Source organism: Gastrolobium bilobum, unplaced genomic scaffold (genome assembly GCF_033153095.1).
Source record: "Gastrolobium bilobum isolate Gb01-03AN ecotype WA unplaced genomic scaffold, APGP_CSIRO_Gbil_v1 utg2703, whole genome shotgun sequence".
In the NCBI taxonomy this organism is placed as follows: Eukaryota; Viridiplantae; Streptophyta; class Magnoliopsida; order Fabales; family Fabaceae; genus Gastrolobium; species Gastrolobium bilobum.
Window position 1 is genome coordinate 327,064 of NW_026898904.1, and position 24,020 is coordinate 351,083.

Sequence of the window (24,020 nt, forward strand, 5' to 3'; positions counted from 1 at the left end):
TAGTTTCATTAATCCAAATTAACATGAGTGCCAACTTACGTTGAATTCGATTTAACTTTAATAATTATGAATTGATATTGTATCCTCAATTATTGATAACAATTAACAAATAATAGAATAAACTGGTTAGAAAGAATGTATTTTTTGTGATCTTTGTAGATTTAGATACAATATTGCACGCATAAAATTAAATAAAGGTTCACATTTTCTAATAATATTTGCATGATTTTATTTTATATATAACAATTTCCATGATTTTAACCATGTCTCTCTTTTTATTTTAAATTTATCATTTTTTTTCTTCATAATATGAGATATTGAAGAAAATTAAATGCTCCCTTAGAAAAATGTTAGCTATGCTTATATCTATAGTTTTATGACTCTGATTTCATAGTCTCATTAATCCAAATTAACATGGGTGCTAATTTTAACTCTAATGATTATGAATTGATATTGTATTTGTACCTTCAATTATTGATAACAAATAACAATTAACAAATAATAGAATAAATTGGTTAGAAAGAATGTATTTTTTGTGATCCTTGTAGATTTTGCATACAATATTGCACCCATAAAATTAAATGAAGGTTCTTATTTCCTAACAATATTTGCATGATTTTATTTTATATATAACAATTTTCATGATTTTAAACATGTCTCTCTTTTTTATTTTAAATTTATCATTGTTTTTTTCATAATATCTGAGATATTGAAGAAAATTAAATGCATATAATTATAATGTAAAAGATCAAGATTAGGCATGCTGTCTACCTCACCAGCATAAAAGGGCCAATCAACCTAAATGAAAAATAACAATTAACAAATAATAGAATAAATTGGTTAGAAAGAATGTATTTTTTTGTGATCTTTGTAGATTTTGCATACAATATTGCACCCATAAAATTAAATGAAGGTTCATATTTCCTAACAATATTTGCATGATTTTATTTTATATATAACAATTTTCATGATTTTAAAAATGGCTCTCTTTTTTATTTTAAATTTATCATTGTTTTTTTCATAATATATGAGATATTGAAGAAAATTAAATGCATATAATTATAATGTAAAAGATCAAGATTAGGCATGCTGTCTACCTTACAATTAACAAATTTTTATATTTGTATTCATTATATAATAAATAATACATCATCAGTATAAATATATAAAGTCTAAACTACTAATAAATAATTAAACCTTGTATTCAAAACATAAAAAATAAAATTAAACCTTAGAATTGCCGCAGTGGAACAAGATTGATAGAACTTGAGAAATCTATAATATTTTATTTTATGAAAAATATAAGAATTATATTGCAGGAATTCCCGCAACAAAAAAATAGTTATGTATTAATGAATATAATTTTTTTTAATATTAAAACTATGTACTATTCGTAATATATAGTTATAAAGGATAGAAAAAAATAATTATATATTATCCGTAATATATAATTATCTTTTTTTATAAGATCTCCTGCAACAGAATATTCGACGAATCCTTATTTTATTTTATCTTTTTAGAAAAATCTATAATGTCTTTAATTCAAACGAAATAGTCGAATATTTCCCCTCTAATTACAAATGATTTCAATTTATATCCGGGTTTTTTATTTTTCAATAGACGAGCATGTCAGCTATTTTTGCTTTTCCGTTTTTTATAAAAATTTCTTTTATTTTATCTAGTATTGCTTTGGATTCTAACTAATTGAGTCAAATGATCCACAGGGCAACTTGTGCTTTTTTAATTAAAATTTTGTTAACAAATGCTTAAGGAAATTAAGCTATTAGAATATGTTTAAATAAACTTTTAAAATAGCACATATACCTCTATGATACCTCTATGACAGAATCAATTTTATACTCAATCTTAGTTATGAACCCGTTTATGTTGAACAACTTAAATATAAACTAAATTAATGTCATTAGTTCATTACATATGAATACAATTGCAATAATTGCTGCAACTTATTTTTTTAATATAATGATAAAAATTAAACTATAACCTAATATAAACTACCCAAACGCATAACCTTTAACAATATAATTACGTTGCTTTTCCCAACATTTTGTTATTTCTTTCTATTTATTCATTTATCTATCAATTTTTATTGAGATATATGGATAAGGGCATGGAAGACCAGAAGAGGGGCTCTAATTTTTATTTATATTTTTGTCATGGGCTTTAATTTTTAGTCAAACACGTGTTACGAACAGATACAAACTATACACGTGTCGAGATCCTATTCGGTACAACACGTGCTCCTTTCAACACAACTACCCTATGGCATTGCGGTAATTCCGCGGCGGGAGCGAGGTCAATTTCAAAACGGAAGTCTTTCCAAGATAAAGAAATTCCTTTTTCAACTTCTTCCATTTTTCTTTCAGTTTCTCATCATTTCCATCATTTTCTCTTTTTTCCCTTCGCATTTTCCCACCGGGAAACCGAAAGAGACAAAGACAGAGAAAAATCACTTTTCCAACAACGACAATGGAGGAAAAGCACGCAGCTATCGAATCCGCCCATAACGAATCGAACGGTGTCTCTGCTGCTGCTCATAGCGCCGACCATGGCTGGCAGAAGGTCACCTACCCAAAACGACAGAAGAAGAAGGCCAATGACAGCACCAATGGCTCCGATTCTCGCGCCAATTCCAACAAACTTGGTCCCAACGGGACGGTGCCAGGCGCCGACACCGTCTTCCGGTCGCTCGAGCTGCAATCGGAAGACAGGCGCCGGCGAATTCTTGAGGCGCGGAGGGCGGCCGATGCAGGATTCGACGATGTTCCGGTTAGATCGAAGCAACGGTCTCGCGACGATGACGAAGATGACGACGAGGACGATGAGGATGTGGATCGTTCGGCGGAGAATGGGAAAGGGGAGGAGGCGAAGAAGGTGAAGCAAAAGAAGCTGAAGAAGCCTAAGGTGACGGTGGCGGAGGCGGCGGCGAAGATTGACGCGGCTGATCTGGGGGCTTTTCTCGTTGATATATCGGTAGGGCATCTGATTTGGTTAATGTCAGTTAATTCACCATTGTTTAGGTTTAGTATTTGGGTTTGATCTGTTGGATCCAGGAGAAGATGCGTATGGTTTGGTTTGGTTTGATCTAATTTAAATTCGTTTTTGCTTGTTTTTCACTATAGACATCTTACGAGAAGCAGCAGGACATACAGATGATGCGGTTTGCAGATTATTTTGGACGTGCTTTTTCTGCTGTGAGCGCTGCTCAGTTTCCCTGGGTGAAGTTGTTCAGGGAGTCAACTGTGGCTAAGATTGTTGATGTAAGTTTGGAATTCCTTTTATTCTTATTCTTCCCTATACAAATATTATCATTGAGATGAGAAATAATGGAATGGAAGATTAACTGTTGTGATGGGAATGATGCTGATAAATGTATGTGTTTAATTGTGATGTGTGCTTGAGTTTTCGGATGAATCATTGACTATTGTGGGGTTGGAGAGGCCAACATCCTATCTTGCCAAGGCGAGTGTGGGGTCGGAGTCATATCGAACCATGTCGTTTGGGGTTGGTAAGGCCTTAAGGATAACTAGAAAGATTTGCACCCTGACTAAAAGCTATAGCTTTTGGCCTAGTGGTAAGCGCTCAATCCAATAACCCTCTCTAAGCGCTCAAAAATAAGTAAATAAAGAAATTGTGGCTTGAAATGGATTTGTGGGATGAACTTTGTGCTGCTTTTCATGTTATGAGTGCTTTAGAATGTTATGCTCTTCATGCACATTTTAGTTATATTGCGTCCTGCTTTCTTTGCTATTGTTACTTAATTTTTTTTTGTTAAAATACTTATATTTTGTTAGAACTTATAACCATGTTTGTTATATTATCATGTTTACTCTTCACATATATGAATTGTTGATCTTTGTGAAGTTCAGTCACATTATTCTCTAATTAATAGCTTATAAAAGAAATTCACAGCAGCGAATCAATAACTTATTGTTTTATTTATTCACTGTTAAATTATTCAATATGTAAAGTACATTGGTGGCATTGATATTTTACAAAGCCGAATGTTAGTGTCTTTAGTGTAGTGAAATCTAATTGGGATGCATATTGATGCTAGCTGTCCTACGAAATCTATTGTGACATTGGTTTTATGTGATACCACTTACTATATTTACTTTTTGAAAATTGGTGATTTAAGAAAGATTTTTCCTAAATTTGTGTGCCTTTTCTACCATGTCAAGATATTAACGTGTCATGTTATTGAGGATTTATGACCTTGAGCTTCATAGTTATGAAATCTCAATTTAATAGAAATCATATATTACTCTTTACAGTTAGCTTTTAATTAAATGTTTTATGCTTGCCCATAATTTAGTACTGAAATGTTTTTATATGTTTCTTCCTGTACTGTTTAGCTTATTACATTGAGACTGTTCTTGTTGTTAGGGTAAATTGATGTTTGAAGAATACTTGATAATTATTGTTCAGCGTTTACATTCTATCATAGGTTTCTTTATCAGAATCATGTTTCTAGTTTTTTATTTTGTACTGTGAAAACTTATAAAAGGATATTCCTTTTTGCCAGACGCCACTTTCTCACATATCTGAGGCTGTATACAAGACATCAACCGACTGGATTAACCAACGTTCTCCTGAGGCACTTAGTTCCTTTCTGCTTTGGTCTTTAGATAGCATTCTTGCTGACTTGGGTGGTCAGCAAACTGTGGTCAAGGGTTCCAAAAAGGCTGTGCAACAAGTGGCTTCAAAATCTCAGGTAACTTACACTGAATAGTCTACTTTGCAATGCAATAGTGGTGCTTTTTTCCCCCTTTTTTTTTTTTGGATAAAAGAAATAACTTTTATTAGAAGATAAGAATGGCTACATAAAAGAGAGAGAGGAAGAGGGGTGGGCGAAAGGAATCCTCCTAATTATAAACTAATAAGAAGGCCACCCGCCAAACAGAAACATCAATACAGAAAATCTCTCTGTTCGCTCTGCAAATCTATTAAGGGGACTCTCTGGAAGAATCTATGTGTTGAACCCCAAAGAGAGGCCAAGTAAATAATCTTGTACCAAAACATGATTAATTAATGAAGTACACCTTCCTTTATAAATCCAAATGTTCCTTTCTTACCAAATGCAATAGGGATGCTTGATTAGTGAATGACTATAATATTCTCTGATATGTGCCTCAGTGCAATTTTATATTTTAATTTATTTGTTTGTGATAAGTAATTATATTTCATATGATAAGCCTCTGCTTTTAAGTGTTCAAGTTGCTCTGATTAGTATAAAATAGCTAGAGGCATGGAGGAGGCACAACATTGCTAAACTTTAATATTAGTTAGCCCTGTTTTTTATGTTTCCATTTTTATGGGATCTTCTTTGAACTGTGCACTCAACATGAATGAATGAATGGTCAATGTCGAGACAAATAAAGGAACTACAAATATGTGCTCTTGAGATAGGCAGTCAATTCACGAGTAATTTCCATGTATGACTGACAAACATCAGAATATGCCTTTATAACTTTTTTAATCAATTTTATTTTTCTTTGGGGGATTGGGCATTCAGTGTCATGGAAGGTCAAATGTCCATGTTCATAGATTGCCATTGCCGTCTTTGATAGTACACAATTAGCAAAATGGGGTATCTTCTTTTGCTTTCTGATAGAGATCAACAATTCACAAGTCACAACACAAAAGTAACTAATAGAAAGGGAAACTTTAATTCTGATATGGAAACTTAAATACAATATTTACCCGTATACATTTGGAGAACCACAACAGTATTGAAAGGTTTACGAAGAAGAAATGTAAAGGAAAATACAATAAATTGAAGGAAAAAGACTCAGATAACCTAGAGCACTAAGAGAGGCTCTAGTATCTCCCAATTCCAGCCCAAACCAAAGATTACCGATGGTGTCTATACTTATCCTTTATTTTTCCTGCTGCATTCCAAAGCCCCCAACTGAATTCTGTTGAGCCCTTTTCTAGAATATTCTCTTCCAACAGACTACCTGCTGACTCAGCATTATTTTCCAGTCCCTTATATTTAATATCAGTTGTGGGTCTTAACACTTTCATTATTCAATCTATATGTATTTTTCTCTTGAAATTGAAAAGCACTTGAAAATGAAAAGAAGTGAAAATAAATACAATGCTTCCATATGAATAAATTTGATTTAGATAGTTACTTTGCACATTGTAGTTTTGTGTCTTCTGATTTCATCATCTTAATTTTGTGAATTTTTTATTGTATAAATTTGACTTCACAGAATTTTTATGGCTTTTGGTCCCTAAATCACATTCAACCTTTCTATGATTTTCTGTAGCTTTGCAAATGCAAAATGTTTTTTTTTTTTTTTCCCCGTTCTTTGAGCTGTAGAATTGACATTCAATTTACATGATCTGCAGGTTGCAATATTCGTTGTTTTAGCGATGGTATTGCGTCGGAAGCCGGATGCTCTTACTACTGTATTACCTACATTGAAGGAGAACACAAAGTATCAAGGGCAAGATAAGCTTCCAGTTGTTGTATGGATGATAGCTCAGGTAAGGGGTATATGCAAAAATAACTAGAGAACTTATGAGACATCCAAAAAAATAAGTTATGTCAGTATGACCTACTCAAAAGGAGAACTGTAGCATTTACCCTTCGTTTTTATAATGCTTAATATTGAAATATTTCTGTGTAGGCTTCGGTAGGAGATCTGTCAGTAGGCTTGTATGCTTGGTCACGGAATCTCCTACCTATTGTGATTGGCAAAAGTGGTAATCCCCAATCCAGGGATTTGGTTTTGCAGCTAGTGGAAAAGTATGTAAATATCGATGTTCTTTTATTTTTATTTTTTTATGTACCTTTTTATACCCCTTTTCTTTTTATATAGATACCAGTGTCATCACCATTATTCTTTTTGTGATTTGGTGGCAGAATTTTGTCTACCCCTAAAGCACGGCCTGTTTTAGTAAATGGTGCTGTAAGAAAAGGGGAACGGTTAATTCCTCCTGCTGCATTTGAAATTTTGATCCGGGTCACTTTCCCTCCATCCTCAACTAGAGTAAAGGTATATGTTCAGCTTTCTCTGGTATATCTGCATTTGAATATATCATAGCTCTAAACCTTTGAATTCATTTCAATATGCTGCTTTTATATAGGCTACGGAAAGATTTGAGGCCGTATATCCCACTCTGAAAGATGTGGCTCTTGGCGGTTCTCCTGGGAGTAAAGCAATGAAACAAGTTTCACAGCAGATATTCAGTTTTGCTATAAAAGCAGCAGGAGAAGGTATGGACACCTGATTTATTGTTTCATTTGTGTTGTTTAGATGAAATAAATGTTTTAGAGGGTATGTTGAAACATGGCTGTATTTTGCAGACAATCAGGAGTTATCAAACGAAGCAGCTGGTATTTTTATTTGGTGTTTGAGCCAAAGCACTGAATGCTACAAGCAATGGGTGAGTTATTCTATCTAGAAACATACCTTTTTGAGTTCATGCAAGTTTTTTGCAGATTTTTGGATAAAAATTATATTTACTTATTTGATCCCATTCCTTATTGGATATGGACAGGAAAAAGCTTATCAGGATAACCTTGAAGCTAGCGTTTCAGTTCTGAAGAAGCTTTCTGATGGTTGGAAGGAGCAATCAACAAAGTTGTCTCCTCATGAGTCACTGAGGGATACCCTTAGGAATTTTAGGCAAAAGGTAGTTTCTCATTCATCTGCCTACATGATATACTTTCAGTTTATTGCATCTGGGATCTTTTACCAATCACCCTGACATGGACTGATTGAATTGTGTTTACTGTATTGAAGTAGCAGAATGTTTAACTTGAATATAATGATTTTGACTATTTTTGGCGACAGAATGAGAAAGCATTGGCTACAGGGACAGATGCGGCTCGCCTAGCACTCTTCAAGGATGCAGATAAATATTGTAAGATAATCTTAGGAAGAGTTTCCCGAAGCCATGGGTGTACATGTTTGACCTTCACAGTTCTTGCTTTGGCTGTGGGTGCTGTTCTTTTGTCCTCCAATACTGAATCTTTGGATTTTAAGAAGCTCTCTGTAATTTTCAACTCTCCGTACTGAGCACTTTGAGAATATTCTGCAATACTGGCAATTGGTTGCACCAAGCAGCAATTTTCTTTTAAGCCCATCTCATTCACAATGGGTACAATAAACCGATTGCCTCGTAATAAAGTGCATAATGTGGAGGTTGTAAACTTAGTTCAAATCCTGTTCGGATGACAGAGAATAGTTGAGGTTAACACTGCTTTGAGGTTTAATTTAGTTTGACCATTTTATAATTTATTTGATGTTCTTGTTTCTGTCGAGTTTTAAAATTTAGTTATCTTATTATGCCTTTACTTTAACAATGCTGGCAAAATGCCAATGAGGTAACTATACCTTTATTTTCAAGTCAATTTAGTTGAATCGAAGGAATTTTGATGGCATACTGTAAATTTTTTTTCTAGCTTTTGCACGGTTATCATGGCTTGTGCCCTTCTTCCCTGTATTTTCTCTAATCTCATTTATTTTTTTCCTTCAAATGAACAACATTGTTGAGCTTATCAAACGGTCGATTCAAAGCAATATATATGATTGCTGTGAGTCAGAGAACGGGAGAAGTCGATAATTGATTTCAGTAATAATCTTCGAGTGTGTAGGCGCTTTCTTGTTTAGGCCTTCGTCATTTTAGCCTATTGATGCTAAAACAATCTTTTTCTGCTTCTGAGACACTAATTTATTATTGTTTGACGGACATTTAATTTTGTTTCTGTTTTCTAAAATTTGGCATTGAGGGTGAGGTAGTAAGGTTGCACCTTACGATGGCAAGGTATGAGTTCCAATAGTTAGGTTGCATTTTGTAATCGGGAGGTATGGGTTCGAGTCTGGGTTTGTCTTTCTGAAATTTGGCATGCATGATCAATATCGTAACTACTTATAGTTCAACTACTGAATTGATTAATATTATTTTCGATAAAAATTGTGTGTCAAATAAATTAGATTAATGTCAATTGATTCTCACCACACGCGTATATTGATTTGAAACCCTTGACAATACATCAAGATCAATCTCACTAGCTTAGTGATTAAAGAGAAGTTGTTTTCTTTTACGGAATCCGATCCTCACTGGTGGACATTGAAATTGAAGATATGAAGTGTTACCGTAAAATTTTGTATCTGAATCACATTCGATACAGTTTGTAATCAAAAGCAGAAAAATGTATAATATTACATTCACAACAATGTAGTTTGGAGAACTGTACTCTTAGGATTACAATCGAACTTCTGATTTGTTCCGTTTTGGTCGCAATCTCATAAATTATCATAATCTTCAGGTTTGGCAAATGGGTACTTTGAGTATGCATTTCTAATTTTAGAAGGATCTTCGGGTATAGACCAAGGGTATTTCATGGATGGATCCCGTGGGAACTTCCTGAAGTTTAGAAATGGAGCCCAAAGAATAATCCTGCAGGACAAGAAGGAAATAATTCACCCATTAGTGTGCTTTTAGAAGAAAGAATATATATATATCTGCCACTCACATAAAAAGGTGGGTCCATAAAAGAATATATGCATATATAGGATATGATAACTTATATCAGTTTAGCATTTTTGTTTTTGGGCTTTGTTTTTCTACTGTAGTCGGAGATTATCAAATTTTTCTGCACATAGAAGCAAGCTGGGTCACACTAGATTTTGTGAAAAAAAAAAAATTAGGCACATTTTACGAACTAAGAGTGACGTGATATAAATAATTTACTGCAACAGAAGAATACATTTTGCCTTTGTTTTTACTACAAAAAAATATTTATCTGCTACACTCACATAAAAGTGAGTAAATCCCACTGTAGGACCCACTCAGTTTTATATGAATGTGAAATAGAAATATTTTTTACAGCAAAATCAGAAATATTTTTCTTATATATATATATATATATATATATATATATGACTTTAATGTTTCTAAAGTGAATGTAGATAAGTTATCTACATTCGCTCCCAAAACGATGTCGTTTTGGGTTAAAAATTAAAAAATTATAATGAAAAAGACTATTATAACCCTGAAATAAATTATAATTACAAAAATACCTTGATTTTCGCCTCAAAACGATGTCGTTTTAGGCTCAATGTAGATAAATTATCTACATTGACTGTAGAAAAAGCGAATTTATATATATATATATATATATATATATATATATATATGAATTAAAGACTTTTCATATCACATGAAAATAATATCTTCTCTTATACACACAATAGGTTCCATTGAAAAGAGAAAACAAAAAAACAAAATTTCAATGAGACTCACATGTTAGTTGTTTGTGTAGGAGAAGAAATTCTTCTTATATAACATCAGAAGTATTTAATCCTATATATATGCTGCCAATTATTAGAATAAATGATTTCAAGAGAGAGTAACGCAACCAAACTTTATTTGTATGTTAATTATCACAAGGCACAATTGTACACAAATATTGTACCAGTTGCTTCATCACTATTTAACGGAAAAAGTTCTAGATGGCACCCGAACTTATTTGTGAGAATACGAGTGTTATGGATCAGAGAAAGGACCAGATAAAGGCCCACAGCAGCAAGAAGTCCAACCAATATCAGCCCAGAGGTAAGCTCTATAAATAGGACTAAAGACCACATGTATGACTGATCTCTCTAACCTTATTTTATTTAAGACCTATTTTATTTAAGACACGACAGTGCACATACACCCCTTCTGGCTAAAGCCATCATATAGTGTGTAGTGATCAGCTATTTCCAAGATACCTAGTTCATATATATCTAGAGAGAAAATCCTAGATCCAACATCAAAGACCCGACCTTCTGGCAGACATGTGCCTAGGCAGAACAACGAGAATAGTCTCTTGACAAAGTTAGACAATAATGGTATGAAGAGCAATATATATAATTTTTGTTTATAGAGAGGGGAAGAGCTTCTCACGCTGGAAAGAAAATGAAGGCAAACATGAATTGCAAATACATCTCCAGAAACTTTCTTCTGTACCATCTTTTCCAAAACCAGATCATGATTATTGGCTGCAATTCAGATACTCTAGTTGAATACATAAGGACAAACTTGGATTGCATAGTTGTGAAAGGAAATATATAACTTACTGGGACGACAAGGAAGTAGATAAAGAGAACAATCCCCAACTGTATCAAAAGCCCAGTAAGTTCTGGTGGGTTATTCTCTCCAGTGACTGCTAATGCTGGCTGCTCAGCCTGTTCAAGTAAGTAGCCACAATAAACTTTTGTTTATAATAGCAAAAAGGGTAGCAAGAACTGAATTTCAATGTGCAAAAACCTCACAATGGCCAAGAGTACTGCTCCTATGTGCAGTGCCAAACTTGGTTTCTTCAGACTGAAATAATCATTTGGCTTCTGGCTGCTACATGTTATTGTCTGCAATTGGATTCATGGGTTCAAGTTAGATAAGTTTTTCAATGAAGGGAAATGGAACAAACTAAAACTAGTGGAGAATTAATTGGTTGGCAGAAGAAAAGCAACGTACATGTAGTGATTGGGAAGGACTAGTGTTTTTGTGGGATGATTTGTGTTTGGAAGCAATAAAGATCAGAGAAGTGGGAAGGGAAGGAAGAGCTTTGGGAACATGGAGGCTGAATGAGCAACTCATTTTTTGTTTAGAACTCTCTTTTGAGTTTGGTCCTTATCCTTTTCCACAGTTCAGTTCCATGGCAACGGGTGAATGGCCTTCTGTGGAAAAAGATGACAAAATTTTATGTAGATTGAGGATATGACACATGGAAATGAGACTCATCCATTCGAGTTTTGATAGGAACCAAAATGCCTTAAACTCTATATACTGTTTTTTTTTAGTAAATGAACTTTATATAGTTAGTTGTCAACACAAATGTAGTGAGTTTTGGTAAGATTCGAAACAAAAATAAATCTATATATAATTGTAGGATGAAAATAAAACTTGGAATTTCACTTCTAATAAATTTTTATACATTATTCTGTTTAAATTTTTTATATTTGTGAATAAAAATCAATTTTAACTTTTTTGGTATTTTAAAATTATAATTCTAGAAAAAAAAATTATTTTAAAGAATATAATTTTATGTTATTTTAAATAAAATGACCGTATTTTGATATATATTTGTTGGGCTTTTACGTTCTCTCTTTCATAAAATTAGAATAAGAGAAAAATAAAGGATATTGTGAAGGAAAAATAATATGACTCTTAAAATCTCTTAGCTCTCATTCTCTCTTACGACTCATATTTTTGTTTTTAAAACATTCAATAATAAATTATTTAAAGTAATAACCGATTATTTTCCTTTCTAAAAGAGTTCAAAGTTCTCTAACAGACAAATAATCAATTATCTAAAATTTATAATAACAAATTATGGACAATTAGTTTGTTCGTAACTTCTCATGTTACATGAAAAGTTGAAATTTTACTACTGAGAGAAAAAGATATGAGATCCACCTTAAAAAAAAAAAAAAAAAAATAATAATAACTGACACAGACATCGAAGCGGAGTGGTAAGAAAAGAGATTTTTTTTTTTTTTTGGAGTTACCCAACCCTAATTATCTCTTTGAGACGAGTTGGCTCCCTCCGGTATCCCCACGAGTTTCGACTCTTAAGAAGTCTTTTTCTGTTAGTTTCTTCCAGAAATTAATTGCTCACACTGTGCCAATAATTTTTTTTAAACGCCTCATAATTTTTTTTACCGTCTCGCCTGTAACCGGAGAGACTTAAAGCCCTCAAATTATTTGATATTATTTATGTTTATTCAAAATAATCAATTATTTGAAAGTAAACATAAAATAATGGGACTCTCAAACTCAATAAATATTGGATTGCAACTTGTGATAATATTATGTAATAAGTTATTGAAGTTCAATAATTGATTATTGACCCAAGGAGAGAGTAATTCATCAAAATATATTTAGAATAATCCATTATTGTCTATGGTAATCCATTATTTTGATGCCTCCTCAAAATGTTAACATTTAAAGCTTAATATATTGGATTATTAGTTTATGATAACCAATTCTCAATAATAATACATAGTTGGAACAATATTAATTTTTTTATTTGTAATTCATCAAATTTCAACTCATAAAATTATCCTATCAATTCAATTAATAAAAGTAAATTTTTGTCAAAATTTATATAAAAAGTCCTCAATTTGTTTTGCATTATATCATAAAAAGTTTAATTTACATAACTTATTTTGAAATAATAAAAAATTAAGAATAATATTTGATAAGGGGAAGGATATTGTGACAACCAAGTTGTGTTACTATCAAGTGACTACCAATCAATCTTACCGTTAGATCGATTATATTGATCGAACGGTTATATTTATTTCCATCTTTGTATGGTCATGATTCCCCAAATTTAATACTTTATATTTATTTTCATCTTTGTATGGTGATGATTCCCCATATTTAAAGTTTTTCACTTTAAATATGGGGAATCATGACCATACAAAGATGGAAATAAATATAACCGTTGGATCAACATAATCGATCTAACGGTAAGATTGATTGATAGTCACTTGGTAGTAACACAACTTGGTTGTCACAACATCCTTCCCCATTTGATAATCTCACATTTATATTTACACTACTCATTAATGGGTTTATCGTCTATCATTTAAAATAACCACAAAAAATTTCCTACACACACAACATTTTGTGAGGCTCGCAGCAAAAAAAAAAAAAAAAACTTCGGTACGCAAAACGAATCTCTATAATATAACACAATCACTTTTCCTACAACATAACTCTTATAAAACCCTTCATTAATATCACTTTGGATTATAACTTTTTAGTAACTCTCAATTTGATAAATTTTCATTTAATTAAAATCTTAATCAATTGCTTTTATTTGTTTATTGTACTAATTTAAAAATTTATAAGGGATTAATATATCTCATGTTATAGGAGATAATTTTATCTGCTTCACTCACATAACAATATGTGGAGCCCACGTGAGAACATGCGAAAAGAAGAAAGAGAAAAAGAAAATATAGGCCTTATATATTTTTATGTATGTAGAAGATATACAACATAAAAAACATTAATAAGGGGCTTAGCCCCTCTTTATTTACAAAAAAAAAAAAAAAAAAACATTAATAACAAACTATAATTAAAAATAATCAGTCACGTACAATTGAAAATACCAGTATCATATCTCCCAATTTCACTATGCTGTCAATTTATGTCTGTTTATTAAAATCACACTACTAAGAAAAATCAGACACATCATAACTACTAAAAAATGAAAACAGAGAGTTCAGATAGTGCCAATTTATATCTAAGTTTGATCATAGATCAATGTACAAGACAACATTCCGTAACAGCTACTTACAGTTGCGATTGAGGAGTGTGGCCAACCACATAATAACTTTTCGTTAGTTAATAATCACTTTAATATACACAATCATTGCTCTTAATTGGAATAGTAGTAATCACTAATTACCAATTATTATATTTATAAAATTTAAAAATAAAAATAAAAATAAAAATAAAGTTACCAACTAAAAAAAGAAAAAAGAAAACCGGTGTGATGCACAGCAAAGGAGGGGTCGCAAAAAGCCAAGGTTGTCGGAATTCGATTTGATTCTTCACTTAGTCGAAGCAATTACTTCGATTTGATCAAAGTTCCTCACTTTCTCTCTCCTCCTCAAGACCCATCACACGGTCAAGACTGTAGAGAGAGAAAACCGAGAGATCAGCGCTGAAAGTGTGGAAATGGGTACTCTTCCGTCTTGGAGAAGAGCTTATGGTGCCATCAAAGACTCCACCAAAGTGGGTCTTGCCCATGTCAACAGCGATTTTGCGGTATTCTTTTTATTGGGTCTTTTCTTTCTTCTTTTTTCTTTTTTCGTTTTCTAAAGATAGGTTGTTTGGATCCCAAGAAAATTTTTCATGTATTCGGTTCAATTTTTCTTTATGATTTGATTTATTTCATTCTTTTTGATGAATTTTGTCAAGTGGGTTGGTTTCATTGGATCTTATTTTTAGGATTTGGACGTTGCCATTGTCAAAGCCACGAACCATGTTGAGTGTCCTCCCAAAGAAAGACACCTCAGAAGTGAGTGATTTTTAGATCCGATTTGATCTTCTGGGTTTTCATTTTTGTGATGGAAAGATGACCAATTTACATCCTTTTATGATTTTATTGTAGAAATTCTGTTTGCTACGTCTGCTGCTCGACCCAGGGCTGATGTTGCTTACTGCATTCATGCCCTTTCCCGTCGGTTGGCGAAGACTCGAAATTGGACGGTATTGACTTCATTTTTTGGATTCAGTTTATGTGATCAATTGATGTGACTGCAAACATACAATTATGGTCCTGTTTGAGTATTCAGTAACTTGTTTATATGCGTTTTCTTGGATATGGATCTTTCTTTACTTGATGGACTGGTGTTGGGTTTGTGGCATTTCTGAATTATTTGATAATCACTTGTGGAATGTGTCCTATATGACATCAACCAAAATGGTGAAACGTGAAAGGAAATTTCTATGAAAGATTCAAATCAGTTTCGATGAAGGATGCAATTAGTGATCCAATTATTTGATAAGTCCAGTTCTTGTTACTACTAAAAGCAGTGTTTACCAGTTCTTGTTTAGATAGATATCTCTTATAAGTTATTAAAGGATAGAGGAGGGATCTGATGTCCACCCTTCCTTTTTATTCTTCTGCCTATAATGAACCCTAGGTTGAATTCCTAAGTTCCTTTCACTCGAGTGCACTTCTTGGTCGCCCACCCCTTTTCTCCACCAAATAAGAAAATATTGTTACATTTGTAAGTTTCTGTTTTCATTATGTTTTCCAGTCTATTAAAAGGTGATGATCAGTTTTTCCCCCCTGATATAATTGTAGATCTTAAAATCAATTGAACTTTGGATCATATGCAGACTATTGGAATATTCTTAGGGCATGTTTGGGATGCTGAATGGCAATTCTTCAGAATGGGAATGAAATGACCATTACCAGTTCATAGTCTGGTTGTTTTAGGAATGGGATGTGCTTTGCACATCGAATTGATGGGGAATGGAATAAAAGTTGATCTAAATTACATAAATGCCTCTAATTAGAAAAACCATAAAGTTTAATTTATCTCAGATTCTCATGTATATCTTACATATTGTAACATGAGTATGCATTCAAAGGAGCAATGTTCAAGTTCAACTTTTCAAAAGTGGGTAACAAATTATTTATTTATGAGAAAAATTTGAGTGTATACATTTCGTGTTAGATATGCAAAAGAAAACAATGTAGTTTCATGCTCAAGTTCTTATTTGTTTTTCTATTTCCATTTCTTTGCCTTATCCTGTGCATTAATCCTCCTGTGATACGCACTAAAAGGGTCATCCAATGGACTTAACCACATGTGTGGTTTAAATTAAATGAGGGTAGCAGTTGTTATTTAGTAAAAATTAATGATGTTATGTGGGTGAAAAAAATTAAATGAAGCTTGGAATGCCATTACCACCTCTCTAGGAACAAGGACGGATGGAAGGGAACAAGTAGGTGCCTTGGTGCCCCCAACGTTCCTTTTTCTATTATAGGTAGTATACTAGTATAGTATTCTTGTGAAAGAATAAGTCCCCTAGTGTTCTTACTTATTTGTTGTGCCAAATTTGATTCACTTATCAAACTAAAGTTCTTTTATTTAAATATCTTGACTTATATAATTTTGCCCCCCCTCAGTAGTTGATTGCTAGACCCATCCCTATCTGAAAGTGAATGGGATTCCATAGAAAAAATCACCATTCCTTTTTTGTTATATTTTTGCTAATTTTTGGTTATAAACATGGGAATTTCTCATTCTTGGAATAAGCATTGAATGGAAATCCTGCATACCACTACACGGACATGCAATTTTTTTAAAAATTTGCGTGTCGGACACGTGTCCGACACGGACACGCGCCCGATACGCAGTCAACATTTGGGGACACGCGGTCAACTCTCCGACACGCAGTCAATATTTGGGGACAAGCTCGGACATGTTTTTTTTTTTTTTTTTTTTAAATCTTAATTTTATTCTGTTAACTAAATATAAAAGAAATAATTTATAAATTAATTTTTTTCTGTTATGAAATTTGACATTAAAAATTAACAAAATACGAAAAATTACTTATATTTATATTTATGTTATGAAATTTAAATATTTGATTGGTTGTATGACTTATTATGGACTCTTATATGTATTAAATATAAATTATATTATATATATTAAATTTTTTATTTAATATCAAAATGTGTCCCAACGTGTCGAAATATGACATTTTTTAGAATTAACGTGTCGGCGTGTCGTGTCGTGTCCCGTGTCCGTGTCCGTGCATCATAGATGTTAGTTATTGTTTAAGGTGTTTTGATTATTGATATTTCAACTGAGTATCTAATTTTGCTCATTGTTCCTCAGGTCATGTAGTCTAATGATTATATAGAAAGGAGTTACCCCTAGTCCTATGCGATGTCATTTTTCTAACTCTCAACTGTTGGTTTTATTTTATTTTATTTTATATTTCTATCTGTAATTAACTTTAGTTGCTAGCTTAATTCTCATTTCTAGCTCATAATTGTGTTGAATGTAGTATGCTTGTGTTTCAGTTTCCTTCTTCTTGTTCACAGGTGGCCTTGAAAACGCTGATAGTTATCCATAGGTTATTGAGGGAGGGTGATCCTACTTTTAGAGAAGAACTTCTGAATTTCTCTCAGAGAGGACGAATTCTTCAACTTTCAAATTTTAAGGATGATTCTAGTCCAATTGGTTAATATTTTTGTACCTTACCATCTTTATATTTTGTTGTTTAACTGTCATTTGGGCTCAAGTTAGTGGTTTTTTAAGAGTTATTCTTTGAGTAATATTTTTCTATCAATATTTAAGTTGACTTGTATGATTTGTTTGCTTGCAGCTTGGGATTGCTCTGCCTGGGTACGTACATATGCATTATTTTTGGAAGAAAGACTTGAATGTTTTCGGATTCTGAAATATGACATTGAAGCTGAGCGTCTACCCAAGCCTGCCCAAGGGCAGGAGAAGGTAATTTCAAAAGCAATTATTATACTCTTTTGAGATAGCTGGTAAAATTTCGAGTATGTAGCATCTGATATTGTCTTATGTGGATTGAAGAGTGTTTGTGTAAAATGAATACTAAAGCCCTAAACCAAATACTATCTCCCTTGACAGAACTCATATCCAATTATGAGTCAAAAGCTTGGTATGTCTTAAATATGTGCATTTTGGAGTTGAAAGTCATCCGTAGTAATTCATGTGCTTTATGAAATTGGCTTTCCCTTCCATCCGACGAATTTCTTTTATCATGGATTTCCTTGTCTTTGCTTACCTTATCATCAGTAGTCTGTTGACTGTTCATTTTTTGAATCTTTAGGGGCTCAATATTAAGGCTTTAGATGATCCTTCACGTCTAATGTATATAATGACGTTAAGTTCTTTTGAAATTTCTGAAATATAAGCACTAGTTCCAAGATGCCCAGGCACCAAAGTGATATACATTTAAAGTTTTATTAGTTCAACATCAACATCATATTTATCCCAAAGTAATTGGAGTTGGTGGTAGATGAAACTAAATGAAAAATATGGAAGAATTTAGGGAAAAAAGGATAAAAGTAAAATTATATATATATATATATATATATATATATATATATAACAGTAGAACTTTTAAAAAAATAGCAATTAACAATTAAAAGGAGAAATAAAATAAAGTGAAAATAGAGATAAGTAAGAGAAAAATACATAACAGAAAAAAAGAAAAGAAAAAAAGGAAGTAAAAATAAGAAAAAAATTAAAGAAATAAGAGGAAAAAAGTTAATAAATAAGAGAAGAATAATAGAGAAAAATAAAAAGAAAAAGAAGGGGAGAGGTAAAGAAGGAAATAAAGGGGAGATATAGAGGAAAAATACTAAAAATGAACCATCTGGAATATAAGAAGAAAAATAGGTCTATCCCCTCCACGATGCTAATGGCTTTCCTCCAATTCGTCCTAAGACACATTGTTCGCTATCCACGATACTATCTTGTTTTACTACCTTCTTTTATCATGGATTCAGTGCCTGTTGTCCAAGCAAATGCACTGAATCTTGATCTCTATCTTTTGTCTGAGCAAACTCGCACTTCATATTTTCAGTCTATACATGTGATGTAAGTATTTATAAATTAAGAAAGGGAAACTTTGGAAATTCAAAATTATGTGTCTATACTAAGTGCAACCACATGACATTGAACATGTGTAGGCCTCTAAAATTCATACCAAACATTGGAATCTTACATGCCCAGACCAGAAATGATTCATACCAAACTTCATTCTTAGATGTTTCATATTTTTGTGTACAAACACCTCAATAATGTACCATTATTTTTTATCACTCTGATGATTAAGCAGAAATTCTCCTGGTCAGAGCAGTTGCTAAAGAAATGATGTATACGATTTACCTTTTATGAAACTAATTTCTAGTTATAGACATGTAGTAACTGGATTTTCAAATTTGAACCTAGTTATTTTCACTCATCCAAGTAGGAGAGTTGGACTTTGGATTCTTCTGACGTGTTTTCCTTTAAGTCCTTTTTTCAGTTTCAAATATATTCTCCTACTTTTGAGAGGTTTGTCCGAGACAAACCCATTTCTCTCTAACCTCAAGATTTTCGTTTGGATAGCGGTGCTTAATGGGATTAATGCAAAATTGTGGACCTAACGTAGTTCTTTCTCCTGATATGTGCCTTATGTGCTGTTGTAGTTCAGAAACAGTAGCCAACTTATTTTGCATTACGAGACAACTACTTTCTCATGGAGTAATTTGTTTGGGTTCGTGGTTAACATTTGGTGTATCTTTCACCTTGGAACAGTTTGTCATGTCAGTCATGATACCTTAAGGTTTTGGCAAGAAAGCATTCCTTTGTGTGTGTGTGTGTGTGTGTGTTTTCCTGGTGAACATTTGGCTTATCTTTTACAGATTTACCTTTTGAACGTTTTGGCGAGAATGCAGCCCTTTGTGTGCGTGTCAGCGTGTCTGTATGCATGTGCATGTACTTTGTATCTTTATTGTGTATTTTTATCCCAAACTTGATATTGTTAGAGTTGCTTTTTTAGCTTGTCTTTGGTGTTCTGCTCATTCAATATAGTACTTTTTTTATATTATTGGTCTATATTTTTTATTTAAATTGGTTTGTCATTGCTGACTAAAAACTTCTAAATGGTTAGTTGTGTATTTATCAGACTTGCTATTAATTAAGTCTCTGCTTTTGTGAAGCATGTAACTTTCTTATTGTAAATTGTGTTTGTTTTGAGAAGTTTTCATGTTTATTTGTTTTCATTCAAGCAGGGGTACAGCAAGACAAGGGATTTGGATAGTGAGGAGCTATTAGAGCAGTTGCCTGCTTTGCAGCAGCTGCTATATCGCCTAGTTGGTTGCCGGGTAATATTGTGAAACATGTGGATATTCATTATCTTTTTCTTTATTTATTTTTTAATTTGATCAGTTTACCGTACAAATCAATTTGGTATAGTGATTTTTATCTTACTATGCTTTCTTTTTTGTAGTATTTTCTTCTTAAATAATACAAACTGATTGTATGCTGAACTTTACAGCCAGAAGGAGCAGCTGTTAGCAATTATGTTATACAATATGCTCTGGCTCTGGTATGTCTTGTCTGTTTATCTAAAGACCATCTTTGTATTAAGCTAGTCATTCAGAATTTACTGATAGATTAGTGAGAGATAGTATATATAAATAAATTTTGGAATGTGCCAATTATATTAGATTTTTCTGACAAAGACTTGTATAACACATAACTGGGAAACTTCTGATGGGATTCTGTGGTTGACTGAAACTTTGTTGTTTGATCTTATTACAGAATATTTTCTCTTATTTCTATTTATGTGGATTACAACGAAGAAAATGTGAATTATTGGGCTAAATAAATCTTTTGCTTTGAGTGGAACAACTTTTAAACATCTGCTACCATTTATTGAAGCGTCTTCCATTTAAAGTGGGACTGGGAATATCCTCCATATTAAGGTTGTTGATAATGTTGGAATTGATTTCAAATTATCTCCACTAATACTCTTTAGTAATGGAACAGCAGTTATGGTGACAATTGTTATCATGGTTAAATGATCCCTTGTTCATAGTTGTGAATTTGGAGTTGATGTTATTGATCACCCTTTTGATTAATGTGGCATGTTACATTTGTACTTAGTATTGGAGGTATATAGTTTTTGGGAAAAAAGTTTCCGATGTTACTTTAGATAACTTTATCTAATGTTCATCGAAACGACGTCGTTTTGGGGTTGAAAAATTAAAAAATTAGAGTGATAAAGACTATTATAACCCTGAAATAAATTAAAATTACAAAAATACCATGATTTTCGTCTCAAAACGACGTCGTTTTGATGAACATTAGATAAAGTTATCTAAATTAACATCGGAAAAAACAAACCCATAGTTTTTAAATTTATTATATTACATGCATTTAAATTACTTGCTTTTGTTATTGATCTGGTTCTCTTGCTCATTCTAGGTACTGAAAGAGAGCTTTAAGATTTATTGTGCTATTAATGATGGCATTATCAATCTTGTTGATAAGGTAAATTGGCATGTTGTTATCTCTGATAAATATCAAGTTTGAATAAAATGTGTTCTATATTGGAAAGTGATATTTTCCTTGTAGTTTTTTGAGATGCCCAGACATGAAGCTATTAAAGCTCTCGAAGCCTATAAACGTGCGGGTCAGCAGGTGAAAATTTGCATCTTTATTTCTTTCTCTTAACCAGTATGCTTTTGCATTTTAATTTCGTGATGCTTGTATTAAAAAACTTAAATTGTTGCAGGCAGCAAGTCTCTCCGATTTCTATGAAGTTTGCAAAGGATTGGAACTTGCTAGGAATTTTCAGTTTCCTGTCTTAAGAGAGGTGTGTCTTTGTGATTGTGGTAATTTCATGCTTTGATTTAACAAGTTCTTTATGTTTCAATTTTAATACGGGGTTCCCATTGTTTGTATTGTTGATCTTTTTAGCCTCCACAATCTTTTCTTATAACCATGGAAGAGTACATTAAGGAGGCACCGCGAGTGGTTACAGTTCCAAGTGAGCCATTGGTTAGTACATTTATTGTGTTTATATAGCATATAGTTGTATGGTTTCTTTGTAATTTGGGTTTGTTAGGTTTTTTTTGCTTAATATTGGCTAGTCATCAATGTATACTTTTCCTTGAAATATTTCTTTCACAATCAAGTTTTAGACCACTAATTTCTTATTCTGTATCAACAGCTTCAGTTGACTTACAGACCAGAAGAAGTTCTTGCAATTGAAGACACCAAATTAACCGTTGAAGAGCAGGAGCCAACAGTTTCTGTTGATAGTAATGTTGTTGTCTCAGAATCTGAGCCTGCCACTCCTCCTCCTCCTCCACCTCCATCTCACAACAATTTTGAAACTGGAGACTTACTGGTAAGTTTTTGGATGTAAAGATATCTCGGTTAATGTTTTTTTTTTTTTAACTTTCCATATTACTGCCCTTGTTGCAGGGATTGAATGACACTACACCTGATGCATCATCCATAGAGGAACGAAATGCTCTTGCCCTAGCCATAGTCCCCACTGAAACTGGTGAGTTTTGTTTTTGGGTCACTTCTCTACTCAAACTGTGCTGCTGAGCTAGGTTTAGTGGATTGTTTTGCTCATCTATGAAATGTGATTGTTTTATGCATATATATAGGCACTACGTCAGCTTTTAACTCAAGTGCTGCTCAAACAAAAGATTTTGATCCAACCGGATGGGAGCTTGCCCTGGTCAGCACTCCAAGTACTGATATTTCTTCAGTCAATGAGAGACAATTGGTAGGACTTTCTATATTGCATACATTCATGATGCATAAGATTTGGTGTTAATGTAGCAGATATAAATATGCATTACATGCATGAGTTAAGGAGTGTATACTATTTATCAGAGTTGCCAATGATTGTTGAAATAAGTGTTGTCCATAGTGAATGATGAGACTAGCAGAAATCTCCCTAGCTTCAGCTGTGTTTATAATTTTGTTTTTGTCACTGAATGTCAGGCTGGTGGATTGGACTCTCTCACTCTAAACAGCTTATACGATGAAGCAGCATATAGATCTGCACAGCAACCAGTATATGGAGCACCAGCCCCAAATCCATTTGAAGTGCAAGATCCATTTGCTTTATCAAGCAACATCCCTCCCCCACATGCTGTCCAAATGGCAACAATGCAACAACAGCAAGTAAATCCATTTGGTCCTTACCAACCATTTCAGCCACAGCAGCAGCAGCAGCAGCAGCAGCAGCATATGTTGATGAACCCAGCAAATCCCTTTGGTGATGCAGCAGGATATGGGGCATTTCCTGCCAATCCCATTTCTCACCCACAGAATAACAATCCATTTGGAAGCACTGGCTTGTTATAAGAATGGCTTTTTGGTGATTATGTGTTATGTATTTAATCAATCCAAGTTGGTTTTTATTCATTTTTAAGTGAGAAATTGTAACATGAGTTGTTACTTATTTGTTTCTAGATAGATTTGTTTTCTGGAATGAAGATGACATGCCTTGTAAAACCGAGAAAACACATAATGTACTGATCATGTTATATATACATAATGGTGGGATTGCTGTCTTCGAATATTCCACCACTCTCGAACACTTCTATACACTTGTTCATATATCCTGTATTGTGTGATTGTATGAATGTGTCACTGTTATCATATCAGTTGGACATTGGAAGTTTCTAGTTTACAATGCCAAGGCTTCATCAGATTTTGACAACATTTACAAGCTATCATGGACACCAAATGTACACGTCAGATTTTTTTTTTTTGATTTTCATATATTGATATCATCTAAAGTGTACTTTAAAAAATAGCCTGCAATACTTATTACCGTTGACAAGGAAAAAAAAGTAAAATAAAATTTAGAATAAATACCCTTTTTGATTCTCGGCAAATTTTACGATGCCCGCTTTAGTCTCTAGCAAATAAAAAGGTTATTCGTGGTCCTTAAGAAATTCA

At 32.9% G+C, this 24,020-nt stretch overlaps 3 protein-coding genes across 5 annotated transcripts; 2 read left to right on the forward strand and 1 right to left on the reverse strand.

Annotated features, from left to right (window-relative positions):
• Positions 1–2,400: 2,400 nt before the first annotated feature.
• On the forward strand, positions 2,401–8,411 carry LOC133285282 (uncharacterized). Of its 2 annotated transcripts, XM_061482493.1 has the most exons (10): positions 2,401–2,991; positions 3,141–3,278; positions 4,544–4,732; positions 6,376–6,513; positions 6,657–6,775; positions 6,893–7,025; positions 7,117–7,246; positions 7,337–7,416; positions 7,531–7,665; positions 7,827–8,411. In XM_061482493.1, the coding sequence occupies exons 1-10, from the start codon at positions 2,488–2,490 to the stop codon at positions 8,049–8,051; spliced, it is 1,791 nt and encodes a 596-aa protein (XP_061338477.1). In that variant the 5' UTR covers positions 2,401–2,487; the 3' UTR covers positions 8,052–8,411. The 2 variants fall into 2 exon arrangements, with proteins under 2 accessions (XP_061338477.1, XP_061338478.1); XM_061482494.1 differs by lacking the exon at positions 3,141–3,278.
• A 709-nt stretch (positions 8,412–9,120) lies between these two features.
• Positions 9,121–11,780, reverse strand: LOC133285286 (NAD(P)H-quinone oxidoreductase subunit L, chloroplastic). Its single transcript, XM_061482497.1, has 5 exons — positions 11,497–11,780; positions 11,295–11,387; positions 11,100–11,207; positions 10,927–11,021; positions 9,121–9,435 (listed from the first exon to the last, which is right to left on the reverse strand). Exons 1-5 carry the CDS (start codon positions 11,617–11,619, stop codon positions 9,282–9,284), a joined length of 573 nt encoding a protein of 190 aa, XP_061338481.1. The 5' UTR covers positions 11,620–11,780; the 3' UTR covers positions 9,121–9,281.
• A 2,788-nt stretch (positions 11,781–14,568) lies between these two features.
• On the forward strand, positions 14,569–23,648 carry LOC133285279 (putative clathrin assembly protein At2g01600). Of its 2 annotated transcripts, none has more exons than XM_061482489.1 (15): positions 14,569–14,805; positions 14,989–15,058; positions 15,152–15,249; positions 17,606–17,744; positions 17,890–18,017; positions 20,318–20,410; positions 20,584–20,634; positions 21,516–21,581; positions 21,666–21,731; positions 21,826–21,906; positions 22,011–22,091; positions 22,264–22,443; positions 22,521–22,611; positions 22,724–22,833; positions 23,055–23,648. In XM_061482489.1, the coding sequence occupies exons 1-15, from the start codon at positions 14,716–14,718 to the stop codon at positions 23,418–23,420; spliced, it is 1,710 nt and encodes a 569-aa protein (XP_061338473.1). In that variant the 5' UTR covers positions 14,569–14,715; the 3' UTR covers positions 23,421–23,648. The 2 variants fall into 2 exon arrangements, with proteins under 2 accessions (XP_061338473.1, XP_061338472.1); XM_061482488.1 differs by having other exon boundaries at positions 14,576–14,805; positions 22,521–22,602; positions 22,712–22,833.
• The last annotated feature ends 372 nt before the right edge of the window (positions 23,649–24,020 follow it).

Excerpts from the sequence above, each read along its gene's own strand:
- LOC133285282 (XM_061482493.1), top strand. The coding sequence starts at position 2,488 with ATGGAGGAAAAGCACGCAGCTATCGAATCCGCCCATAACGAATCGAAC. Across the intron at positions 2,992-3,140 it reads CTTTTCTCGTTGATATATCG|ACATCTTACGAGAAGCAGCA; the intron begins GTAGGGCATCTG and ends TTTTCACTATAG. Across the intron at positions 7,026-7,116 it reads CATCCTCAACTAGAGTAAAG|GCTACGGAAAGATTTGAGGC; the intron begins GTATATGTTCAG and ends GCTTTTATATAG.
- LOC133285279 (XM_061482488.1), top strand. The coding sequence starts at position 14,716 with ATGGGTACTCTTCCGTCTTGGAGAAGAGCTTATGGTGCCATCAAAGAC. Across the intron at positions 14,806-14,988 it reads ATGTCAACAGCGATTTTGCG|GATTTGGACGTTGCCATTGT; the intron begins GTATTCTTTTTA and ends TCTTATTTTTAG. Across the intron at positions 22,603-22,711 it reads CATAGTCCCCACTGAAACTG|GCACTACGTCAGCTTTTAAC; the intron begins GTGAGTTTTGTT and ends GCATATATATAG.
- LOC133285286 (XM_061482497.1), bottom strand. The coding sequence starts at position 11,619 with ATGAGTTGCTCATTCAGCCTCCATGTTCCCAAAGCTCTTCCTTCCCTT. Across the intron at positions 11,388-11,496 it reads GTCCTTCCCAATCACTACAT|ACAATAACATGTAGCAGCCA; the intron begins GTACGTTGCTTT and ends ATCCAATTGCAG. Across the intron at positions 11,208-11,294 it reads GAGCAGTACTCTTGGCCATT|GCTGAGCAGCCAGCATTAGC; the intron begins GTGAGGTTTTTG and ends TTACTTGAACAG.